At 43.0% G+C, this 26962-nt stretch overlaps 1 protein-coding gene across 2 annotated transcripts in view; it reads left to right on the top strand.

Annotated features, from left to right (window-relative positions):
• LOC102916146 (sperm-associated antigen 6) overlaps positions 1-26962 on the top strand; it is a 168601-nt gene that overhangs the window by 80986 nt on the left and 60653 nt on the right. For both annotated transcript variants that reach the window (XM_076548392.1, XM_006993029.4), the window contains exon 8: positions 2676-2867. In XM_076548392.1, coding sequence (XP_076404507.1) covers positions 2676-2867 — 192 coding nt within the window. The remainder of the gene's footprint in view (positions 1-2675; positions 2868-26962) is intronic.

Here is a 26962-nt window from a genome sequence, read left to right as displayed (position 1 = left end):
AGAGAAAAGCCGAGAGGTCAGAGCTCAGAGATAAAATCTTACCTCCTGCAGTGCTCCTAGCTTCCCCGAGAGAGGGAGGTACTTCCTGTGTCCCTGTTTAAATAATCTTTCTGTTCTGTCTTCTCATTGGTTGTAAACCCAACCACATGACTGCCTCATCACTGCCTGTAAGTACCGCCCTCCAGGTCTTAAAGGCGTATGTCTCCAATACTGGCTGTATCCCTGAACACACAGAAATCTACCTAGCTCTTCTAACCACCACGCTCTTACTATGGCTCTAATAGCTCTGACCCCAGGGCAACTTTATTTATTAACATAAAATTAAAATAACATTTCAGTACAAATAAAATATCACCACATAGCGGAGTTGCTGTGAGCTTTTGACAAGGGTCTTTGCTCCCTGCTTACCACGTGGGGACAGTGATGAAAGTGCAGCATTGGCTAACTCCCGGGCTCCAGCTCAGCTCCAGGGGGCGTCCCCTCAGCCGCCAGCTTTTCCTTCAGTTTTTCAGTTTCTCAGAGATCAAAGTGGGGCAGTAGTTTGAGACAAAGCACAAAGCCGAGTAGCATTCTCTCCTTGTCCTAGTGATAATGCTTAGTTTTTTAAAACTTTTGTTTTGTTTTGTTTTGTTTTTTTGCCAGGCAGTAATCCAGCACTTGGAAGGCTGCATCAGGCAGATCACTGTGAGTTCAAGGCCAGCCTGATCTACATAGTGAGTTCCAGGAAAGCCTGGGCTACACAGAGAAACCCTGTCTCAAAAAACAAACACACACACACACACACACACACACACACACACACAGCAATTAATGAAAAAGGAGACCATGGCCCTCATGGGACTGGACTAGGCCCTCTGGATACTTGAGACAGTTGTTTAGCTTGAACTGTTTGGGAGGCCCCCAGGCAGGGGCATCAGGATTTGTCCCTGGTGCTTCAGCTGGCCTTTTGGAGCCTAGTGCCTGAGGTGTCACACCTTGCGCAGCCTTGGTGCAGGGAGGAGGGGCTTGGACCTGCCTCAGCTGAATGTACCAGGATCTGCTGACTCCCCATGGGAGACCTTGCCTTGGAGGAGGTGGGAATGGGGGGTGGGTTGGGGGGAAAGGCTGGGGGGGGGCAGGAGTGGGAATCTGTGATTGGTATGTAAAATGAATAGAAAATATCTTAATAATAACGATAAACAAAGAGACCATGAATTTGAAGGAGAGCAAGGAGGGGTGTATGGGAAAGTTTGGAGGGAAGGAAGGGGAGGGGAAACGATGCCCAGGGTTCAATGGCAGTCTGTAACTCTGTGTCATGGCGCATTCACAGCCAGTCAGCCTGTAAGCAGAGCTGGGCACTGGGTCCATGAGCTGTTTCCCTTTCCTCTTCTGCCTCTGTCTGGTTAAATCTACAAGTATGTGCTCTTTAGAGCACCACTTCACTCTGAAGGAGGTCTGAGCTTTTGTATTGGTGGACGCAGAGTGTAGCTGTAGGAAAGAACAGATGGAAAAATGTGGTAGATCTCTTCAGGAAACTGAACTCTAACCTAATAATTTTAGCCTTTACCTGGTGTCATGGTCTTCTGATACTGAGAGATTCTCTTTTTCTTTTTCTTTCTTTTTTTTTTTTTTTTTGGTACTGAATTTGGGGTAAAGTCTCAAATTAGAAAAATATGCTCACCAAGAGTCTGGAATTAGAATTTGATTTATTTTCCTTTGATACATGAACTGTGATGTGTTTGAGGTATTCTAGGTGGTTATGTTTTTATTATTAGTTAACATTAATGCTTAAGATATAAAATGTAAGCATGTTCTACTAGTATAACAAAAGGATTCATCCTGCTGAGGCATTCACTCATGTTAGGATGAGCAAAACTGTAATTAAGTTGACATAAATAGATAAATAGATAAATAATAAATAAGTGCTACTTCAAGAAAGATATCAGTGGGATATATTCTACTTGCCCATATTGTTAAAATTTTATTCTATCATAATAATGTTGTTCTCAGATTTACTGTAATTGGTGAAAATTAAATTAATGTGTTGTGTGTGTGTGTGTGTGTTGATGAAGATTGAACTCAGGATTGCACATATGCTAGACCAGGGCTCTTGGCTATATCCTCAGTCCTTGGTTAACTTTTTAAAAAAAGATTTATTTATGTATTTTATGTACATGAGTATGTATGTCTGCATGTATGCCTGCACACCATAAGAGGACATCAGATCCCACTATAGATGGCCGTGAGCCACCATATGGTTGCTGGGAATTGAATTTAGGACCTCTGGAAGAACAGCCAGTGCTCTTCACTGCTGAACCATCTCTCCAGCTCCGCATTGTTAACTTTTTAAACAAGGGAAAATAAGGGCTTTACGATCCTAAACAGTTTAGTTGGTCACAGTAGCGTTGGTGTTTGCCTGGTGTGTGGCATGTGTTGTTCCGTTGAATGTCCCGCCATTGGGAGTAAAAACTATTAGAGATACAAGGATAGTTAAGTTGGCTCGTTACAGATAATTAACACAGCTTGGTTCTAGCCACATAGCTGACTTAAACGGCAGGCCTGATGTGCCATTACTTGATCACTCAGGAGAAAGGAATGAAGCCAAAATGACTTCTTTCGATGTCTGAGAGACAGAGTAGATTCTACAAGTCTGCCCCAGATTTGTATATAACACTTGCTCTTTGGGTTCCTGGCAGGGTGTACCCCAGTTGTCAATCTGTCTCTCAGAAGAACCAGAAGATCACATTAAGGCTGCTGCCGCCTGGGCCTTAGGACAGCTGGGAAGACACACGCCAGAGCACGCCAGGGCTGTGGCGGTCACAAACACGCTGCCAGTTCTGCTCTCTTTGTACATGTCACCGGAGAGCTCCGAGGACTTGCAGGTGAAAGTGAGTATTTAGTCTTTGTGGTTTGGGAAGATGGCTTAGATAGGACTAGTTCTTTTTTGATGCGTGGTTTAAAATCTTTTAATTTTCTGATGGACAATGTTGTTTTTTTAAATAAAGAAATAAATTTAAAGTCAAGTGTGGTGGTACACTTAGAGTCCCAGTACTCCAAAGACAGAAGAGGAGGGGAAGAGTTTAGTCGTCTCTGGCTGTATAGAAACTCCAAGGCCAACCTGGGCTACATGAGACCCTGTCTTAAAAATCAAAATAATTGAGATCACTTTCCTTTAAAAATGGATTAATCATGTGTTTTAAAAAACATTCTCTATAGATATCAAGTTGTTTATAAAATCAATGTTTTTTAGTCTATATTTCTGTTGATATTTTCTATGAAGAATTATTTTCATGCAATCTTAAAATTTTTATTATATTTGTCTTATTATTTGTGCATGTGTGTATTTGTGTGCACATGTACACCATGGTGTATGTGGGGAGGCCAGAGAACAACATGTGGGAGTCGGTTCTCTCCCTCCATGGTGTTCAATGTTCAATGTTCCTTGCAGATTGAAGCCAGGTTTTCAGACTTGGCAGCAAGTACCTTGACTCACTGAGCCATCTCATCAGCCCCCGATTTCCTTCCTCATGTGTTTGAGTTTATTGAATGTGGCTTATTTAATAGAAATTAAGTATTTGCTTTCAGCAGTTTCTCTTTATATTAAACTGAAAAATGAACTGTTGTCAGTCCTGATATTAACAGTGCAAAATCTTCCTCAGACTTCAGTTCCTCTGAGCATCTTGTGAAGGGGCTCCTCCATTCTTCCACTGGTCTCCAAAGTCTCTTGGATTATATCAACTGCTGTTTTATAGATTTAGAATTGAGTTTGGTCAACTCTGTTTGATTTGACACTACCTTGCTGGGGAAAAGTGTATCTGAAAACATCAAGAACCGTTTTGTGGTATTTTCCTTTGTTATTCTGGCAGTTCTCAAACTAGAAGGCCATGCTGAAGTTCATTTTGTCCAAAAGGCATGCCCTATTTTAGTTATGGTTTCTATTGCTGTGATAAAACAATGTGATCAAAAGACATTTAGGGAAGAAAGGATTTATTTGGCTTATCTAGTTTGGGTCATAGCTTATTGAGGGAGAGAGTTCAAGGTGTAAACCTGGAGGCAGGAAATGAAGCAGAAGACATGATGGATCCCTGATTACTGGCTTGCTCCTCATGGCTTGCTCAGCCTGATTTTTTACAACTTAGGACCACCTGCCCAAGGTTGGCACCACCCACAATAGGCTGCGCCCTCCCACATCAATCATTAATCAAGAAAATGCCCGATGGACTTGCCTACAGACCCATTGTATGGAGCCACTCTTCTCAGCCACGATCCCTCTCCGCAGGTGACTTTAGCTTGCGTCAAGTGACATAAAATAACCAATACAATTGCCTTCTGTAAACACTCCTCAATCCATAACTGGGTCCAACCTGGGAGAATCAGAGCAGCTTGTTAGCATTTCCCCCATGCTGTCACAGGATATTACTTTCTCTCTGCACCTGTCTTATTCCAAGCACTTCAATAAAAACTGAAATATTTTGTCTGGTAAGCTTATCTATGTATATTATAAAATATTTGTCTGTTTTCATTTATTTTGATTTAGAAGCATCGCTATTAAATGTTTTATCTTAGTCTGACATTTGGATCAGTTAATTTCAAAACTATTTCTAGAATATTTGTTATTATTTAGTACCTATTGTGTACTATTTCTAGACTATTTAATATTAATTAGTACCTATTGTGTTCACAATTGTTATTTCATTTTTAGAAGCTTTATTGAGTGTAATTCATATACCATCCATTTTACCCATTTAAAGTATGTAATTAAAATGGTATTCAATATACTTACAGAATTGCAACCATCACCAAAGATTAATTTAAGAACCTCTGTATTTCAATCTGTAGACCCAGATAGGTTATGTTCAGAGTAGGGGTGTTGGGGAGACATAGGGATCTCCCTGGTGGGGAACAGAGTGGATTTTATGAGTGGCCTGGGGACAAGTAGGGATGGGAGTGGGGGAATCAGGTGGTGGTGGGGGGATGGGACAGAAGGAGAGAACACAGGGGAGAGACAGTTGGAGTTGGGGGGCACTTGGGGGTGATGTGGAAACCTAATACAATGGAAACTTCCTAGAATTACTATGAGGACTCATAGCAATGGGGGATGCAGAGTCTCAACTGGCCAACTCTTATAGCCAGAGGAGGCTTCCAGTGGTAAGGCTAGGTTACATTCAATTGTGCTGTTAGCCAAAGGCGGCCCATGGAAGTCCCCAAACAACCTAGGTTGCTTCCTGGACAAAAGGTTGCTCCCCACAAACTGATGTCAGGGCCCCATTGCTGAGGACAACACCCACATAATTCACTGAAGTTGAGCTGGTGCCTACATGGAACCCTCACCCCTAAGTTCTAGTCTCTTTGGTGGATCAAAGACCTCAACATAAAGCCATATACTCTAAACTTGTAGAAGAGAAACTAGGGAATAGCCTTGAATGCATCAGCACAGGAGATGACTTTCTGGTTAGAACACCAATAGGGCAGGCACTAAGATCAATGATTAATAATAGACTTCATGAAACTGAAAAGCTTCTGTAAGGCACAGGACACCATCATTAGAACAAAACAGCAGCCTACAGAATAGGAAAAGATTTTTTACCAACTCCACATCTGATAAAGGACTGATATTAATGAGCTCCAGAAGTCCAGTCGAAGAGAGGGAAGAGGGATTATATGAACAAAGGGGGTCAAGATCATGATGGGGAAATCTACAGAGACAACTGAACCAAGCTCGTAGGAACTCACTAACTTTAGACTGACAGCTGTGGAACCTGCATGGGACCGGACTAGACCCTCTGTGTACGGGAGACAGTTGTGTAGCTGGGTCTGTTTGAGGGGCCCTTGGCAGTGTGATCAGGATCTATCTATTCCTGGTGCATGAGCTGGGCTTTGCTGTCCCTCCATGGGAGGACTTATCTTTTTGGAGGAGGGGATGGGGGTGGGTCAGGGTGGGGGAAGATGGGGGTTGGGGCAGCAAGAGGAGGGATAAGAGGGGGATCTGTGGTTGGTATGTAAAATGAATAAATTGTTTTAAATAAAAAATCTCTTTGAAAACAAAACAAACAAACAAACAGAACATTGAAAACAAACAACAAACAGAACACAAGAAACCAGATGTCAAAAAACCAAATATCCAAATTTAAAAATGGGATACAGGTCTAAACAAAGAATTCTCAATAGAAGAAACTCAGCTGGCTGAGAAACACTTAGAGAAATGATCAACATTTTAGCCATGATGGAAATGCAAATCAAAGCTACTCTGAGATTCTATCTTATACCTGTCAGAATGGCTAAGATCAACAACACAAATGACAGCTTATGCTGGTGAGGATGTGGAGCCAGGGGAACATTCCTCCATTGCTGATGGGAGTGCAAACTTGTACAGTCACTATGGAAATCAATATGGTGGTTCCTCAGAAAGTTGGGAATTGATTTACTCAAGATTTAGCTATGCTACTCTTGGGCATATACCTAAAGGATGCTCCATCCTACCACAAAGACACTTGCTCAACGATGTTCATTGTGGCTTTATTTGTAATAGCCAGAAACTGGAAATAACCTAGATGTCCCTCAACAGAATAATATCCACAATTGAGTATCAGCTGTTAAAAAATAACATCATGAAATTTGCATCCAAATGGATAGAACTAGAAAAAAATCATCCCGAGTGAGGTAACTCAGACCCAGAGAGACAAATATGATCAGTGTCTTATCCAGTCATCACCAGAGAGGCTTCCTCTGGCAGCTTATATTATCAAAAGTGGAAATATTTTTCAGTCGTAACTGCACCACTTTATGTTCCCACTAGCGAATTGTCCTAGTTTTGTTCACTCTCCTACCATCAGTATTTGCTTGTTTATTTTGATTGTTGCCATTTTGTGGTTTTGCTTAGTGGTCATTAATGCTTAGAATATCTTTCTATACTTACTGCCATTGATATGTATTCTTGGAGAAATGTCCATTCAGATCTTTTGTCATTATTATTATTAATACTTTATAGTGATGGGAATATAATTCAGGGTCTTGCTCATGCTAGGTAAGCCTTCTACTATGTTAAAAGCCCTGGCATCTGAAAACTGGGTCATTTTTGTATTTTTATTATTTCTTTTATTTTTGAGATTATAATATAATGTAATTTCCTCCTTCCCTTTCCTCCCCATAAACCTTCCCATATACCCTTCTTCACTCCTTTTCAATTCATCACCTCTTTTTTTTCATTTGATATTGTTACATGTATATATATATACACACACACACACACACACACATACACATATATATATGTATATATATATACATATACATATATGTCTATACACTTATATTCCTGAATATAACCTGCTCAGTCTATCCTTTATAATGTTACTCTCATGTATGTCTTCAGAGCTGGCCATTTGGTATGGGATAGCCAATTGGTACGCTCTTACTTGGGGAAGACTCTTTCTCATGCTCTCAGCATTCTTAGTTGCTTCTAGTTCTCTACATAGGGCTGAGGCTTCCTGGGCTTTCCCTGGCCCACTTTAACATGCCTATTGTTGTCCTTGTTTGGCTCATGGTGAGACTTCATGGGTGTAGCTTCTGACATTCCTACAAGACACAATCTCACAGAAAACTCTCTGGTCCTCTGACTCTTATAACCTTTCTACCCCCCCATTCCATAATATTTTCCATGTGTTAGGTGAAGGAGTAGAGGTATCCTTTGGAGCTGGGCTATAAAACTCTGCAGTTTGATTGGTTGTGGTTTTCTGTAATGGTCTCTGTTACATAGAGAAGATCATGATGAGAAGAGAGGACAACACTTACATTTGAAAATTTGAAGCTAGGAGCTGCTGATGAGAGAGTGTTTGTCTTTCTGGGTCTGAGTTACCTCATTCAATATGATCTTTTCTAGTTCCATCCATTTACCTGGAAAGTTCATGATTTCATTTTTCTTTACAGCTGAATAACATTCCACAGTGTATAGTTATCACATTTCCATTCATCAAAGGAAGGACATTTAGGTGCTTTCCATTTTCTAACTATTATGAATAGAGCAGCAATGAACATGGCTGAACTTATCCATGCAATAGGATTTTGAGTTCTTTGGGTATATGCCAAGGAGTGGCCTAGCTGGGTCATAATATAGATTTCTTTTTAGCCTTTGAGAATTGTCTACACTGATTACCAGACTGCTGCATCAGTGTGCAATTCCACCAACAAATAATGAGGGTGTCCCATTCCCCACACCCACTCCAGGATTTGTTGTTGGTTGTTTTGTTGATCTTTGCTGTTATGACTGGGATAAAATCAATGTTGTTTTAATTTGCATTTCTTTAATTGCTATGGGCAATGAATATTTCGTGAGATATTTCTTAGCCTTTAAATTTTTTTCTTTTGAGAATCCTTTGTTCACATTTCAGACCTATCTTTCAAAGGGGACATTTGTTTTTTTCTGATTATTTTTGAGTTCTTTAAAGATTCTGGATGTCAGGTGCAGAGATATCAAAGCTTCTCTCGCATTCTGTGGACTTTCTCTACATTAAGCTGATTATTTCTCTGTCTGTGCAGAAGCTTTTCACTTTTACGAAGTCCCACTTGTCAACTGCTGACCCTGGCCTGTGAGCAAATGGAGACCTATTCAGAGAGTGCTCTCCTACAGCTATAACATGTAGAGTGCTGCCTGTTTTCTTCTAGCAGCTTCAGGTTTCACATTTAGGTCTAAAATCAGTTTGGAGATAGTTTTTTTTTTTTTTTTTTTTTTTTTTTTGCAAGGTGATAGATATGGCTCTAATTTTATTCTTTGTGTAGACATCCGGTTCCCATGACCCTTTGCTTAAGATGTTTTTTTTTTTCCTTCTTTGGCTTATTTCTGGCATCTTTATCACATGTCACATGTGTGCTCATGTTTGGTTCTTCTATTTTCTTCCATCAGTCTACATGTCTGTTTTTGTGCCCAAGCCTTATGTTTTTATTACTATGTCTCTGTAAGATATCTTAAGTTCTGGAGCAGCAATCCCTCCAGGATTGTTTCCCACCCTGCCTCGGGATTGCTTGGGCTACCTGGGGTCTTTGTTGTTCTTTATGGATTATAGGATAGTTTTGATTGGGATTACATTGAATATGTAAATAGATCTTGCTAGAATGGTCATTTTCACATTAATTCTACCAATCCTGCCGGGCGGTGGTAGCGCACACCTTTAATCCCAGCACTCAGGAGGAAAAGGCAGGCAGATCTTTGTGAGTTTGAGGCCAGCCTGGTCTACAGAGAGAGATCCAGGAAAGGCACAAAGCTATATAGAGAAACACTGTCTCAAAAAACAAACAAACAAACAAACAAACAAACAAACAAATAAAATAATTCTACCAATCCACGTGCATGGAATGCCTTTCCATTTTCTAGTGCCTTTCTATCTTTTTTTTTTAAAGAGGTTTAATGTTTTCATTGTAGAGATCTGTGATAGTTTGAATGTAATTTGCCCCTAAAGTTCATAGCAAGTGGCACTATTAGGAGGTGTGGCCTTGTTTGATAGATGTGGCCCTGTTGGAGAAAATATGTCACTATGGGAGCAGGCTTTGAGTTCTCCATGCTTAAGCCATACTTAGTTTAGTTCACTTCCTGTTGCCTTTGGATCAAGAACTCTCAGCTCCTTCTCTAGCACCATGTCTTCCTGAATGCTGCCATGTCCCACCATGATGTTAATGGACCAAATCTATGAACTGTAAGCCAGCCCAATTAAATGTTTTCCTTTATAAGAGTTGCTGTGGTCATGGTGTCTCCTCACTGCAATGGAAACCCTAACTAAGATAGAAGTTGGTACCAGGAGTTGGGTATTGCTGTGATAGGCCTGACCATGCTTCTGTTTGAAGGAAATGGACTTTGGATTAGAAAAGCAGCTGAAATGTTTTAAGTGCTGCATAATGGGCCATCCTAGTAGGAACATGGAAGACAGTGGTGCTGAGTGTGATTTGATGAACTGTGGGGGCCTGGATCAAGATGTTTCAGAGGAGAAGAATTTTAATATGTTGCCTAGAGATGTTTCTTGTGATATTTTGGTGAAGAATGTGGCTTCTATTTGCTTTTGTCTGAAGAGTCTGCCTGAGGCTAAAGTGAAGAGTTTTGGATTTATTCCATTGGCAGAGGAAATCTCAAAAGAGCCTTGTATGGACTCTGTTGTGTGGTTGTTACTGGTTACTCTTATACATATTTATAATGAGATCCTAGGAGCAAGCTGAGAAAGTAAAAGTACAAAATGTACACTTTGAGGAGAAAATGAGCACCAAGAAGTGGAACAGAGCTAAGTGTTGCTGACGTTTTCCTGTGTCCCGGCCTGCCAGCAGTCAGGACAAATCTCTCCCACTTGCGTCCCCTAAGTAAACACACAGAGACTTATATTACTTATAAATTGTATGGCCGTGGCAGACTTCTTGCTATCTGTTCTTATATCTTAAATTAATCCATTTCTATAAATCTATACCTTGCCATGTGGCTCATGGCTCACCGGTATCTTACATCGTGCTTCTCCTCGTGGCGGTTGGCCGCATCCCCACTCAGCCTTCTTCCACCCAGCCTTCTCCTCTCTCCTTGTCCCACCTACACTATCCTTCCTGCCTGGCTACTGGCCAATCAGCGTTTTATTTATCAATCAATCACAGCAACATAGATTCACAGCATACAGGACATCCCACAGCAGCTAAGTCCTTTGTTCAAGGAGATAAACAGATAAACAGATTAAGAAATGGAATGAAGGGAGTGGTAACCTGAGAACAAGATCCCACCCAGCTAAGTTTCCAATTTGAGGAAAGGAATTGAAGAAAATCTTAAAGCAGGGTGTGGTGGTGCACACCTTTAATCCCAGCACTTCAGAGGTAGAGGCAGGTGGACCCCTGAGTTAGAGGCATGCCTGGTCTACAGGGCAAGCTCCAGGATATCCCAGATTAGGCAGTGAAGGAAACTATAGAAAACAGAAAACTGGTGAAGATGTAATTGAATGAGGGGGCCATGTTCCAGCCCCAGTGAGCAGCAGAACTTGACAGCTTTGGCCACATGGTTCTGGCTTTAAGGACAGAAGAAAGGGGTTATGGAATCTTTTCCTATGACCAAGGAAAGTCACCGATGCTAGGCACGTGTCAAGGGTGTCCTTGAATGGAGGCCTAGAGAAACCATTGTGTGAAGCTATGAAGTGGAAGCCTGGATTGCTTTGAGACCCCAAGATGTTGGAAATGCCAGTGTTATGTATGGTACAGTGCATGGGAGGCCTTGGCGGGTTTGGGCCTGGTGGGTGAGGGAGACATGCCATGCAGACATGGTGGTGGGCTATGGCATGGAGTAGTGGAAAATTATTTATGCCATGCAGACACAGTGTTCATGTGGAAAGTTTATTATTAAGGGTGGCAGAGAAAAGAGAGAGAAAGAGAGAAAGAAAAAGAGCATGGAGGAGCACACCTCATGGGAATAGAGAGAAAGGGGGAGAAATTTTCTTATAAAGGGGACTTTACATAAGATGATGTCAGGACCCTGTGCAGGTCCTAACATTCCTTCCTTTTGATTATTATTAAAAAGTGAGTTATGGGTAGCAAGTGTGTGTGTGTGTGTGGAGGATGAGGATGCTGAATTCTGGAGACTGCTTCCTGCTGATTTTAAGGCAAAGTAGGGAGGGTGAAGTTGGGAGTTGGGGTCACACACGGTGGGAAGTGTGAGTGCAGAAGCATTCAATTAGCTGTCATCATGGAGATCTCAGGCATATGTTCCTTGAGAGAGCTAAGAAGGCAGGTTATTAGGAGAAAAAATAGATTATTATCATGATGGGCTAGCCATGGGAAAAGTGATTACTGCCAGAAAGAATAAAATGGAGAGGTGCCCTGGTTGTACAGAAGAGGCAAGGGTGAATGAGAGAGACACGAGAGCAGATATGCCCTTGAGTCTGGAGTAGTGGTACCAGCAGTGATGTTCCATGAGTTTGGGGGAAATTGCATGCCAAATCAGGAGTACAGGAATCATCACTTCTGCTGTTTCTCTGCAAGTGTTCACGTGGTTAACATCCTTGGTTGGTGATTGCTATTCTCAGAACTGGAGCAGGGGCTGGTGGTGTATCTGAAGAGCCCCTGAGAGCTGGTCTTGGCACAAGTCTGTCAGAAAGGGTAAACCTATGCAGGTTTACACCTGTAAGTGTGTAAAACAACTGGAACAGATTTGCATCTTGATGTCATAGCAAAAGGCTTTAGTTAAAAGATGTGAACATTTTTAGGACCTAGTTTCAGCCTAATGAAATGCATCTTTAAATCTATAACCAGAAGAAATACTAAATAGAAGTGGTTGGGTGAGTAAAGAAGAAGGAGGGAGGATTCCCCACCTTCTCCAATGCTAACCTGTCTGTAAAAGCTGGGATGAGTAAAGTCCACAGAAATCTTGAGTTGGAGGAGAGAGCTGTTAAAACTGGCAAACATCATCAGGTTTGAGAAAGATAGTAAGTAAACAGAAGTGAGACAGCTTTCCTATGGTTATATAGACAAACCTTAAAGCTGTTTCTTTTTGTCTAATTCACCAGGAGATACTGGAAACAGTATCAGTGATGGATCCACAACACGCGACGGTTGGCCATGTCTGGTGGACCTAGACACTTCTGCCTAGACAGTTCCAGGTCAAAATAGCCATTTCCAGGTCAAGGCATCTCATGTGATCAGGACCCTGAGGCTTTGCATGGTTGTGTAAGAGTGCACAATGCAACCATGTGATCTGTGCACATGCATGGAGTAGCCACATGGACTTTTGTATGCATGCGCCACCCAGCCTTTATAAGCTGGCATCATATTCCCGGCTTCCTCCTCCTCCTTCTCCTCTTCCTCCTCCTCCTCCTCCTCCTTCTTCTTCTTTTCTTTTCTTTTTAAAAAAGAAGAGTCAGGGATGATAGATCCACAACACGCCCCCACGGTTGGGCACGTCCGGTGGACCTAGACACTTCTGCCTAGCCAATTCCGGGTAAAAATGGCCATTTCCAGGCCAAGGCATCTTGTGTGACCAAGATGAAGATGCAGAGGACCATTGTCATCCACAGGGATTACCTCCATTACATCCGGAAGTACAATCGCTTTGAGAAGCACCACAAGAACATGTCTGTGCACCTGTCCCCCTGTTTCAGGGATGTACAGATCGCAACATCGTCACTGTGGGAGAGTGCAGGCCCCTGAGCAAGACAGTCTGCATCAATGTGCTCAAGATCACCAAGGCTGCTGGCACCAAGAAGCAGTTCCAGAAGTTCTAATGGGACTCTGGACAACTCCCCAGAACAAATAAAGTAGTTTTCTAGCACACACACACACACACACACACACACACACACACACACACACACACACACACGAAGGAAGCCAGGAATATGGTGCTGGCTTATAAAGGCTGGGTGGTGCATGTGTACAAAGGTCCACGTGGCTACACCATGTATGTGCACAGATCACATGGCTGCGTTGCGTGCTCTTACGCAACCATGCAAAGCCACAGGGTCCTGGTCACATGAGATGCCTTGACCTGGAAATGGCTATTTTGACCTGGAACTGGCTAGGCGGAAGTGTCTAGGTCTGCTGGACGTGCCTAACCATGGGGGCGTGTTGTGGATCTATCATCCCTGACTCCTCTTTTTTTTTTTTTAATTGTGGTTGAGTGGGTATGGGGTGAAGTTTCTCTCAAAGACTGCTTCTGGCTGAATGGTGGTTGTCAGTTGGCTCTTGGGGGAAATGGGGAGGGTAGCTTCTGAAGTCCTGGGATGATGGTGGGGGGGTCTTGAAGTTCTGCCGTCCCCTTGTTCTGCAGCTGTCTATCCTCTGTGCTGTGGCTGGGAACCTTTTGTTTGACAAGATGCTGGTGACATAGAAAAAGCTTAGAGAAAAAAAAACCAAATCATTATTATTTTATTTTTGGAGTTGGCATTTATTTGAGGTAGATCTGGCCTGACCAGATGGAGACATGTGACATTTATCTGAGGTAGATCTGGCCTTAGTACTCTGCATAATTTTTATCTGAGACAAGCCTTATTAGAGGTAGTTTATTTAAGGCACCTGTTTCCTTTATTAGTTTAGCATTTAGGAAACGAAAGTGATCAGTTGCTGAGTATTGAACAATGATAGACTGTTGTATTACATTTTTCCTTGCCACCTGGATATTTTGATGGTCCTTTTTGCCTCCGGCTCTGTGTGGCCCTAGTTGGGAAAGGAAGGGGTGATACCTTATTCCTCTGGAATTGGTGACAAGGCAGTGGATCCTGATGTCCTCTGGAGCTTGAGAGTACAAGGCCCTGTTTGTTTCACTGTATATGAAGAGAGTTTTTTTTTCTGGGATGGAGGTGAGATAAAAGGTTTTAGATGAGACAGGTGGACCCAGTGAGGAAAGCCCTCGAGTTTAGCAGCTGTAGGAGTCACAAGAATTACCTTGAAGGGTCCCTGCCACTTAGGGGGGAGGGGTGAAGGGCACTGGCCTGGAGCGAAGAGAAGAACCTGATCCCTGATGTGTTTTAGAGGTGGACAATTATTGTCACATGGCTGAGGTAATGAACCTTAGGTGACATAAAAGGGGAGTTAGCAGGCTATCTGGAACAGGTGGAGTGTTGGATAAAAGACCTGGTGTTAGAACTGGCCTTCCATACATTAGTTCAAATGGAGAGACTGAAAGAGGCATTTTAGGAAGAGCCCTGAACCCGAGAAGAGCTAGAGGCAATAATCTTACCCAGTCAAGATGAAGTTCCTGTGACATCTCAGTAAGAATAGTTTTTAATAACCGGTTGGTGCGCTCCACCTTTCTGAGTATTGAGGATGGTATGGGATATGAAAATGCCAAGGAATGTTAAGAGCCTTAGCTAGTGTCTGAGAAATCTGAGAGGTGAACTCTGGGCCATTGTCAGACTGAAGAGAAGCAGGAACCCCAAACCGAGGAATAATTTCTCAAAGAAGGAGATCTGCAACTGTCTGAGCCTGCTTATTAGAAACCAGATATGCCTCCACCCACATTGAAAATAAGTCAACTATCATGAGGAGATATTTAACTTTCCTGATGGTGGGCATATGGGTAAAATGGAGCTGCCAGTCAGCCCCTGGAAGGGAACCTCTAGCCTGGTGGGTGGGAAAAGGTTGACTCCTATACTTGGTATTGGGATCTGTTTTTTGGCAGATCTCACAAGAGGCAGTAATAGTTCTTAAGAACTGTAAATCCTCAGAGGTGGGCTGCAGGGGAGCATTTATGTATTGAGACAGAGCAAGATTATTAGGATGAAAGAGCTGGTGAGGATAAGAAAGAATTTGTCTATAGTGTCTGGAGTTCCCTGTGAGGGTGTAAGCTGTACTGTATGGATTCCCTGTGGTGGGTGAGGTGAGACTTGGCCCTGGAGGGCCGCTGTCCTGGCTGCCTGGTCAGCCTGGTCAGCCTGGTTGTTTCCCCTAGAGATGATGGAGCTATCGGTCTGATGAGACTGGCAGTGGACAATTTCTATAGCCTTGGAGAGGTGGGAAGCCTCCAGCATGGCCATTATTTGGTCTGAGTTAGATATGGATCCCCCTTTTGCTGTGAGAAGGCCACACTCCCTCCAAATACCAGTGTGGGACAGGAGGATATGAAAAACATATTTGGAGTCTGTGCAAACATTTAGAGATTGTCCCTGTGCCAATTGGAAGGCACAGGTGCTCAGCCTGTTGGTTAGTGGTATGTGTGTGTGTGTGTGTGTGTGTGTGTGTGTGTGTGTGTGTGTGTGTGTGTGTGTGTGTATGTGTGTGTGTGTGTGTTTGTGTGTGTGTGTAATGCCTATGCCTCTATTATCTCAGTATCTGACACTATGGCATAACTCACTTTACATGTCCCTTTATATAAAAAGGAGCTGCCATCTGTGTACCAGGTATAAGTAGCTGAGGCAATGTGCCCTCCTGTATGTGTGAAGGGTGAGGTAATAGTTCCTCCAAGGTTTCAGTGCAGGAATGAGAAGGAGAATAGTTAGCATTAGGTTGAGGGAGGAGGTTTGAAATATTAAGGGGTGGACAAGTCTGGAAAGTAAGTGTGACATTGTCAAGTAATGCCACCTGGAGAGAAAGAACCCAGGAAGGAGGTAAAGTTTGTAAGCATTTATAAGTTAAGAGATGGGACAGATTATGATGAGAGAAAACAGTAATGGATGACCCAAAAGCTTAGCTTCTTTGATTCCTGAATAAGGAGCTCTGCAGCTGCTAAGGCTCAGATGCAAGGTGCCCAGCCCTGACTGGTAAGGTCTAGCTTCTTTGACAGATAGGCTACAGGAGGGTCCCAGATGATACCCTAGAGTTCCCAGGCCAAATACCTCCTTCTCTGCTACATAGAGGGAGAAGGGATGGGTTAGGTCTGGGAGATGAAGCACTGGGGCCTGAAGAAGAGCCTGTTGGAGCTCCTGGAAAGGTTTAGTGACAGGATGGAGGAGGGGCTCATGTGGTGAGCAAGGAGAGAAAAAGATGGAACCCAAGACTGTAGGAAGCCAGCCATTCCTAGGAAAGACAGAATCTTCTGTTTAGTAGAAGGGACTGTGAGGGACTGGATTAGACGCTTTCTGACTACAGTAATAGCCTTGTGAGTTGGAGTAATGGATAGACCCAAATAGGTGACCTGGGGAGTTGACAGCTGGACTTTAGAAGGAGATACCCTGTAACCTCGGCTGGATAAGAAATTTAGGAAAACAGAGGTGTTAGTTTGGCTAACCTGTAAGTATGGGCTACAGAGTAAAATATCATCTACATACTGTATTAGTTTAGAACCAGGGAGAGACAGAGAAAGCAGGTCAGAGGACAGAGCCTGACCAAATAGGTGTGGACTATCTCTGAATCCCTGTGGCTGAACAGTCCAGGTCAGCTGTGTGGACAGGTGAGTGTCAGAGTCAATATAGGTGAAAGCAAAGATATTTTGAGACTGAGGACTGAGAGGGTTAGAAAAGAAGGCATCTTTGAGATCTAGTACTGAGAAGTGAGAGGTTCCCAAAGGGATAGTGGACAGGAGAGTGTAAGGGTTAGGCACTACAGGATGGAGGGGGAACCACTGCAAAGTTAATGAGCCGGAGGTCTTGAACCAGGTGGTAGGTTCCATCAGACTTTTTAACTGCAAGTATGGGGGTGTTAAAAGGCAGAGCAGCTTTTTCCTGAGAAGGTCAGAAATGATAGGCATAAGTCCTCTTAGGCTCTGGAGTGAGAGAGGATACTGAGCTTGGGTGATATATCTGGTAGGATTTTATAGCTGGATAATAATAGGCTGATGGTATCTAGCAATAGAAGGGTTTTGGGTATCTCAGACTTTTGGGTCTACCTGAGAGGCTGGCAAGGGAAAAGAATTGTTAGAGTCAATAGAGTGAGTGGCTAGGAGAAGAAGAGGAGCTAGCTGCTGGTGTGTCTGGGATGAGGCGAATGTGTGGAGCGAAAGAAATGGATGCTCCTACCTTAACTAGAAGATCCCTTCCCATTAAAGGCACAGGGCAGCTTGGCACCACTAAGAATGTGTGTGAGAGAGGGATGCCTCTGAAAATGCAATTGAGTGGTGGTGTCTGATGAGGTAGATAAGGCTGTCCCTCAACCCCAACAATAGGGAGACAAGAAGGAGAGGTAGGCCCCCCAAACTCTCTCAGGACAGAGTAGGTAGCTCCGGTGTCCAAAAGGAACGAGATGGGGCGCCCATTTACTTTTATTATTACCTTTGGTTCCCTGTGTGAGATGGGAGTGGCTGGGGCAGGAATAGGGCAGTGTCAGTCCTTGCTGTAGGCCAAGCCTAGAAGTTGGCCGGAGGGTCGTGGTCATCTTCGTCTGGCATTTCTGTGTCACTTGGGACATTAGGACAGTCAGCTGACCAGTGACTCTTTTAGCAACATTTTGGACAAGGCCTTGTTGGTGCCCTTGGTGGGGTGGTGGTGCAAGCCTGGGCCCAATGACCTTCTTTTCCGGACTTGAAACAGGGACCAGATGGCTTTCGGGAGCCGGTCGGATGGTGCTTGCCAGCATCTGGCAGTTCCTTTTTTGGGCCTTCTCATCTCTCCCATGGTAAACCTAAATGCTATCACTAGCACATCTGCCTATGGGGTCAGAGGGCCATTCTCCAAACGTTCAAGTTTATCCCTAATGTCGAGGAAGCTCTGTGAGACAAAGTGGGTCATTAGGAGCTGCTTGCCCTCAGTCTTAGAATGGTACAGTTTAAAGCAATAGGCTCAAGGTAATATAAAAAATAAGCCACGTAAAGATGGCTACCACAAAGAGAATCTGGATTATGTTCTCTGATATTCGTAACTGAAGAAAAACATTTGATTGCAAAAGCTGTTGAGTTATGCCAAAATGTATATTTTAAAAGTACCTTGACTTCAAAATTTGGATGTAAGGATATGTTGTTTTGGAAAGGAGGCTCTGCTTTTGTTTCCACAGAAAGCCAGAGGCTATGGATTTGTTCCAGATTAAGATACATCAGGTTTGACCAGCCAAGACCCCCTGAAAAGTCTCCGATGATACCAAGGCCCAGATGATCCAACATCCAGAACCATTTTAAGGCAACTGGCTCAGACAATACACCCTCACAGACTACTCCATAATCCTAAAATTTTCTTTGTGTCCCCATAAGATACAGTGCCCCCCTCCAGCAGGAAGTAGTAAGAGAAGTTATGCCCAAATTCCTAAATATACTACCAAGCTGTCTTTGGAGATGTGTAAAAGTTAAAACCTTCCTCTTTTTTAAAAAAAAAAAAAAGAAAAGGGAAGTGCTGTGGGATGGTCTGTATGTCAAATTACTCTGATTGGTCAATAAATAAAACACTGATTGGCCAGTGGCTAGGTAGGCGGGACTAACAGAGAGGAGAAAAGAAAGAACAGGAAGGCAGAAGGAGACACTGCCAACCGCCGCCATGACAAGAAGCATGTGAAGACACTGGTATGCCACGAGCCATGTGGCAAGGTATAGATTTATGGAAATGGATTAATTTAAGCTATAAGAACAGTTAGCAAGAAGCCTGCCACGGCCATACAGTTTGTAAACAATATGTCTCTGTGTTTACTTGGTTGAGTCTGAGCGGCTGTGGGACTGGCAGGTGATAGAGATTTGTCCTGACTGTGGGCAAGGCAGGAAAACTCTAGCTATAAGAAAATATCATGAATATATCATGAAAGTTGAGACTATAAGATTGAGTTATATATTGAAACTGTTTAATAAAGGAAATAGAATTAGAATTAGAAGTATAAGAACCCAGCTTAGTTTCTGAGAGAGTTCCGCGAGAGAGAATGGAACATGAACTTTAATTAGTCCATCCACACCAGCCACCTCTCACAAAGGGAGAACAGTGGAAGGGTTTGGATGGCTGGAATCAGGCAATTTAGCAGTTTGAGAGCGGGTGGTAGGAGGGGTGAAGGTTGGAGCCAGGGCAGGGCCTTTGGAAATGGCCGCTGCTGAGGGAGGAGCAGCTGATGCCTAAGGAAGATCAGCTTTAGAGGAAGAGGAATCCAGAAGAGGAGCTGAAGGAACAGTCACCCTAGGATTAGGGGTGGGATCTGGAGGTCGGATAGGTGGAGGTTCATTAGCAGGATCTAGAGTCAGAAATTCCGGAGTCAGAGAATCCTCCATTTAGGCATAGCTAGGAGCATATGAGCAGGAGAGAAGGAATATAGAAGAGTCAGTTTAGCACTCAGAAAGAAGAAAGCAACTCTTTCCTTTTGCCTGCACGCTGACAGAAAATAGATAACACCTGTAAAATATTGGGATCTAAGGAGCCACTAGGCGGCCATTTTTTGTTATTTTCTAAAGCATATTTGGGCCATTTCTTAGTACAGAGATGGATCAGCTTAGGAATCTTTATGTAAGGCATTGAGCTGAGAAGTTTTAAAGCTTCAAGAAGACAGCCTAATGGAGAGGAAGGACTAATAGGGTTCAAAGCCTTGTTTCCCATGTCTGCAGCAGAGAGGCAGAAAACAACAACAACAACAACAACAACAACAACAAAAAAAAAAAAACATGATCCAGAGCCAAGGCCCCAGGCGTCCCCACGGCCAAGGACGGATACCGGGCACAGGCTGCTGAACAGCTAGTCAGCAGAGATGCAGGGCAAGGATTCCCCGGGAATCTGGTCAGCGTCTACCACTTCATCAAGCCAGAAGAACGTGTTGCCCTCACACAGCTCCCAGGATGCACCCAACGGCGGTGGTCCAACCACGAGGAATATTTCAGGCTGCAGGCATGAGAGATGGCTAGAAATTTAGGCCTGCAATAGGGGCCAACTGTAGCCAATGAAGACCATGGCCGGGGGTTCCCCTGGTTTCAAGAATACTTAGTGAGATGCTGGACGCTCAATGGTCATTCTCACAGATTCAGGAAACCTTTTACGCTGGCCGAAAAGTGGATGACTCACCAATCGGAGAAGCAGTGTTGGATGGATGTTTAGTGCAGCCAGGCGAATGGAGAGCGGTCTGTCACTTACAGAGCAGAGTCCCTGGTTTGTATGGAGTATTCCCCGGTGTACGGGTTTCCTGGTGCAGGGCGCCTGGAAGCGCCTGCTTGGTCACAACACCAGATGTTAGTTATTTAGAGGTGCTCTTATCCTGTGAGGAAATGTCACAAAACATGACAGAATCCACTAACGAGAGTTTTATTAAGATAAGAGAAAAGGGCAGACAAGTGCTCAGGCCTGTGGAAGAGACACATGTGTGGAGAAGAAGAAAAAGTAGAAGGAAGCCAGGAATATGGCTCTGGCTTATAAAGGCTGGGTGGCACATGCGTACAAAGGTCCATGTGGCTACTCCACGCATGCACGTAGATCACATGGTTGCGTTGCACGCTCTTACGCAACCATGCAAAGCCATGGGGTCCTGGTCACGTGAGATGCCTTGATCCGGAAATGGCTATTTTGACCTGGAACTGGCTAGGCGGAAGTGTCTTGGTCCGCTGGACGTGCCCAACCGTGGGGGCGTGTTGTGGATCTATCAATCAGCCCTAAGAGAATGAGGCTTGTGAATTTTACACAGAGAACTGAGAAGGCAGCTGAAGCAAAGCCTGACTGTCAAATGGCATCAGAGATCTGAGAATGATAAATTTTACCTGAGTTAGCAATTGAGAGTGACAGAGACTAACTGCTGGCTACCTAAACAGCCACCTCAAGGTTCTCTGTTGTCATTGAGGTGAGAGGTCTCAGGGTATCAACATCAGTCTTCAGCTGCCAGGGCTAGGCCTGCCAGGCCTCAGAAGATCTGACAGTTGTGGGGTAGAACTTGTGGGAAGGACCAGCCAACCTTGTCTAGGCAAAAGAGAGGCAGTGGGTTCCCAGAGTCCTGTTGTCCATGGTCTGAAGAAGGCCCTGGCAGCAGTCGAGGTTCTCTGCCCATCTCAGTGGCGGGTGCTGCCACTCTGGAGCAAGTTCCAGGTGGAGGTTCTTCTGTTCCCTGTCATCTTCTTTGGAGGAAATAAAGGTGCTGCCAGGAGCCAGCATACCTCTCTATCGTGAAAAGCTTTTTAAATTAAACTTTTAAAATGTCATATTCTGCAGATCTCTGAGCATTTGAGGACTGTCTGTCCATTAGGTATGAATGGCTGACTATCAGCTAGTATTCCCTAAGTCTCTAATATGATAGCAGCTTTCATAAGGCAGGACTCACTGTCTCCTGAGAAGGCAAAGAAGAGTGACAGGGAAAGATCCCAGGGCTGAACAGGAACAGGAGAAAATGTTGGGGGTGTGGCCCAACTCTGAGAAAAGGACCCCCTCAGGGGACTCAAAACTCTATCATAGGATATATACTTTGTTTATTAAATAGCTTATTTGTCAAACATACGTCAAACAAATTTATTTAAATCCTTTAGAAGCTCGGTGTTGAACACTTGGCAAAGACATAGGTGTAAATCTCTGAATTAGCTTTTGTTAATCTGAACAGATAAATTTCATACCAATCTAAGATATTTGAGGCTTGTTGTTTCCTTACTCTAGGAGGAGATAAAATGAACAGAGAGCTTGTTAGGACTAAATTCATGTATATATTTTTACCTTAATAAACCTCAGTAAAAGATGACTGCCAGCCATGTGGCTGTCTACATCATGATGAGGTTGGGGAAACAAAATCAAATGTTATTTAGGCTTAATTTTGAGAGAATATATGAATCAAATCTGGACATATAGTTTTCCCAATTAGTTACAGCTTAGCAAAATTAGCAAGGACAAGGAAACTTACATTCTTAAGTCTGAACAAACCTTTAGTAAGGAGAAACATTTTTAAAGTCATTGGCAGTGATATCTGCATATATTATCATTTTTAATGCTCTGTAGTTTTGATCTGATCTTTGAGTACAGCCAGATTATAATCCTGAACAATTTATACAGAAATAATAATTTCTTAAGGTCATATAATACCTCTTTGGTTCTGCATAAAGAAGGTCAAGTGTCTTATCTCATTGCAGAACCATTTTAGTCAATAAATCTATCAGTTGACAATTTGGGGTCCAGTTTCCTGGTATATCAATGGGCATTAGGTAGCCATTTTGTCCCCCATGCCAGGGGGTTTACCTTTAACTTAGCCTTTTAGCCTGTTTTGGGAGCAGGGAGCACAGGACATTGTATTCTCTTCCATAACTGCTCCAAGCTGGAATGGGGTGCAGATGGTCAGAACCCGGAGAGGCCAAAAGGCTAGTCAAAGATAAGGATGGAATTTAGGCAAAGGGATATTAATCAGAAGAATTTAATTTGATCCAGCTTGAAACAAGGAGCATTCATATCAGGTGGCTTGGTCCATATCAACTTTCACTAAGTCCATGTCTCAAGTCTCATGGATTGAAGTCAGTAGCCAATGCCTCAATGTGTCAGTCAGCCAAATGGAAGCCCACTGAAACAGATATAGATTAGAGGCAAGAGTTAAAATTTATGAACTTATTTGAAACTTTAAGCTGATGGTATTAGTAATTGGGAAGGGGAGACCAGGAGAGAGAGAAATATCCCCAGGAATAGACAGGTGAGGAAAACTGGAGTTCTTTTGACATCTGTGAGGTGGATCTAACTTTTCTCTTTTAAAATTTTTATTAAGAAATTATTCATTTTACATACCAACCACAGATTCCCTCTCTCCTCCCACCTCATGCCCCCGAGCCTTTCCCCCCAATACACTCCCCATTCCCACCTCTTCCAAGGCAAGGTTTCCCATTGGGAGTCAGCAGAGCCTACCTAGTACATTCAGTTGAGGCAGGTCCAAGCCCCTACCCCCCGTCACCAAGGCTGCCCAAGATGTCCCATCATAGGCACTGGGCTCCAAAAAGCCTGCTTATGCACCAGGGATGGATACCATTCCCACTGCATGGGGGCCCCCTAACCAGTTCAAGCTAAACAACTGTCTCATGTATCCACAGGGCCTAGTCTAGTCCCATGGGGGCTCCACAGCTATTGGTCCACAGTTAATGAGTTTCCACTAGTTTGGCTGGCCATCTCTATATGTTTTTGCATTATGACCTCAATGTCCCTTGCTCATAGAATCCCTTCTCTCTCTCTCTCATCAATTGGACTCCTGGAACTCAGCCTGGCACCCGGCCATGTATCTCTGCATCTGCTTCCATCAGTTACTGAATGAAGGCTCTATGATGACAGTTAGGGTATTCACTAATCTGATTAGCGGAGTAGGCCAGTTCAGGCACCCTCTCGTTTATTGCTAGTAGTCTAAGGTGGGGTTATCCTTGTGCATTCCTGGGAACTTCCCTAGTACCCCGTTTCTTCCTATTTCCACGATGTCTTAATTTATCATGTATCTCTTTCCTTGCTCTTCTACACTGTCCCTGTTCAAGCTCAAACCTCCCATTCCTATATGTTCTCATCCCTCATTCTTTGCCCTCCACTATCCCCCTCCCCAGTTCACTCATGTAGATCTCATCTATTTCTCCTTCTCTGGGCAATCTATGTATCCCTTTCAGGGTCTTACTTTTACCTAGCTTCTCTGGAGCTGTGGGTTGCAGTCTGGCTATTATTTTCTTTGCATCTAACATCCACCCATGAGTGAGTACATACCATGCTTGTCCTTCTGAGTCTGGGTTACCTCATTCAGGATGATATTCTCTAGTTGCATCCATTCGCCTTCAAATTTCATGTTATCATTGTTATTTACTGCTGAGTAATACCCCATTGTGTATATGTGCCACATTTTCTTTATCCATTCTTTGGTTGAGGGGCATCTAGGTTGTTTCCAGGTTCTGGCTACTATAAATAAAGATGCTATGAACATAGTTGAACATGTGTCCTTGTGGTATGATTGAGCATTCCTTGGGTATATGCCCAAGAGTGATATAGCTGGGTCTTGAGACAGATTTATTCACAATTTTCTGAGAAGCTGCCATACTGATTTCCAGAATGGCTATACCAGTTTTCACTCCCACCTTGCTTTACATCCTCTCTAACATAAACTGTCATCAGTGTTTTTTGTTTCAGTCCAGGCAGGTCCAGTTCCCTCCTCCCAGATTGAGCCAAGCGTCCCTGCATAGGTCTCAGGTTTCAAACAGCTAACTCATGCAACGAGCCCAGGACCTGGTACCACTGCCTAGATACCTCCCAAACAGATCAAGCCAATCAACTGTCTCAACTATTCAGAGGGCCTGATCTAGTTGGGGGCCCCTCAGCCTTTGGTTCATAGATCCTGTGCTTCCATTCATTTGGTTATTTGTCCCTGTGCTTTATCCAATCTTGGTTTCAACAATTCTCGCTCATATAAAACCTCCTCTTTCTTGCTAATTAGACTCCTGGCGCTCCACCGGGGGCCTAGCCGTGGATCTCTGCATCCAGATTCCTCAGTCCTTGGATGGGGTTTCTGGCACAACTATTAGGGTGTTTGGCCATCCCATCACCAGAGTAGGTCAGCCCCGGCTATCTCTCGGCCATTGCCAGCAGTCTTTTGTGGGGGTATCATTGTGGATTTCTGTGGGCCTCTTTAGCACTTTGTTTCTTCCTTTTCTCGTGTGGTCTTCATTTACCATGGTCTCTTATTCCTTGTTCTCCCTCTCTGTTCTTGATCCAGCTGGGATCTCCCGCTTTCTTTCCCTTGACCCTCCCCCTTCATTGCTCCCACTCATGTCCAGGTTGTTTATGTAGATCTCAGGTATTTGGCTTCTTTGTAAAAAATCAGGCATTCATAGGTATGTGGATTAATGTCAGGGTCTTCAATTTGATTCCATTGGTCCACATGTCAATATTTATGCCAGTACCAAGCTGTTTTTTTATTACTGTAGCTCTATAGTTGAGTGTGATCAGGAATGGTGATGCCTCCAGATGTTGATTTATTATACAGAATTCTTTTAACTATCTTGGGTTTTTTGTTTTTCCATATGACGTTGAGTATTGTTATTTCCAAGTCTGTGAAGAATTGTGTTTGGATTTTGATGGGGATTGCTTTGAATCTATAGATTGCTTTTGGTAAGCTTGCCATTTTTACTATGCTAATTCTACCTATCTATGAGCATGGGAGATCTTTCCATTTTCTGTTATCTTCTTCAATTTCTTTCTTCAAGGGCTTAAAGTTCTTATCACACAGATCCTTCACTTGCTTAGTTAGAGTTACCCCAAGGTATTTTATATTATTTGTGGCTATTGTAAAGGGTGTTGTTTCTGTGATTTCTTATCATTTGTATATAGGAGGACTATTGATTTTTTTTAGTTAATTTTGTATCCTGCAACATTACCAAAGGAGTTTGTCAGCTGTAGGAGTTCCCTGGTAGAATTTTTGGGGTCGCTTATGTATACTATCATATTGTCTGCAAACAGGAAATGTTTGAGTCCTTCTTGTCCAATTTGTATCCCCTTGATCTCATTTTGTTGTCTTATTGCTCCAGCTAGAACTTCAAGTACTATATTGAATAAATATGAGGAGAGTCGACAGTCTTGTCTTGTTCCTGCTTTTAGTAGAATTGCTTTGAATTTCTGTCCATTTAATTTGATGTTGGCTGTCAGCTTGCTGTAAATTGCCTTTATTATGTTTAGGTATGTTTCTTGTATTCCTGATCTCTCTATATCCTTTATCATGAAGTGGTATTGGATTTTTTAAAAGGCTTTTTCAGCATCCAATGAGATGATCACGTGCTTTTTTTTCTTTCAGTTTGTTTAGATGGTGTATAACATTGACAGATTTTTTTGTATGTTGAACCATCCTTGTATCCCTGGAATGAAGCCTACTTGGTCATGGTGGATGATTTTTTTTTATGTGTTCTTGGATTTGGTTTGCCAATATTTTATTGAGTATTTTTGTATCAATGTTCATGAGAGAGCTTGGTCTGTAATTCTCTTTCTTTGTTGCATCTTTATGTGGTTTAGGTATCAGGGTAACTGTAGCCTCATAGAAAGAGTTTGGCAATGTTCCTTCTGTTTCTATTGTGTGGAACAATTTGAAGAGTATTGGTATTAGCTTTTCTTTGAAAATCTGGTAGAATTCTGTGCTGAAACCATCTGATCCTAGGATTTTTTTGTTTTAATGACTGTTTCTTTTTTCTTAGGGGTTATTGGTCCATTTAAATAGTTTATCTGGTCTTGATTCAACTTAGGTATGTGGTAGCTATCCAGAAAATTTTCCATTTCTTTCATATTTTCCAATTTTGGAAAGTACAGGTTTTTGCTGTATGACATGATGATTCTCTGGATTTCATCCCTGTCTGTTGTTATGCTTCCCTTTTCATTTCTGATTTTTTTAGTTTGGATGTTCTTTCTCTGCCTTTTGGTGAATTTGGATAAGGACTTGTCTATCTTGTTGATTTTTTCTTTTACTATTATTATTATTATTATTATTATTATTTTAATTTTATAATTTAATTTAATTTCACATATCAGCCATGGATTCCCCTGTCCTCTCTCCTCCTTCTCCCCACCTTCCTCTATCCTCCCCCCCATTCCCATCTCCTCCAGGGCAAGGACTCTCCTGGGGATTCAGCTCAGCCTGGTAGATTCAGTTGAGGCAGGTCCAGTCCCCTCCTCCCTTCACCCAGGCTGAGCAAAGTATCCCAGCATAGGCCCAGGTTCCCAACAGCTAGCTCATGCACTAAGTCCTGGTCCCACTGTCTGGG

This window comes from Peromyscus maniculatus, chromosome 12 (assembly GCF_049852395.1).
Source record: "Peromyscus maniculatus bairdii isolate BWxNUB_F1_BW_parent chromosome 12, HU_Pman_BW_mat_3.1, whole genome shotgun sequence".
NCBI classification, from domain to species: Eukaryota; Metazoa; Chordata; class Mammalia; order Rodentia; family Cricetidae; genus Peromyscus; species Peromyscus maniculatus.
This window is presented reverse-complemented; position numbering and strand designations above follow the sequence as displayed.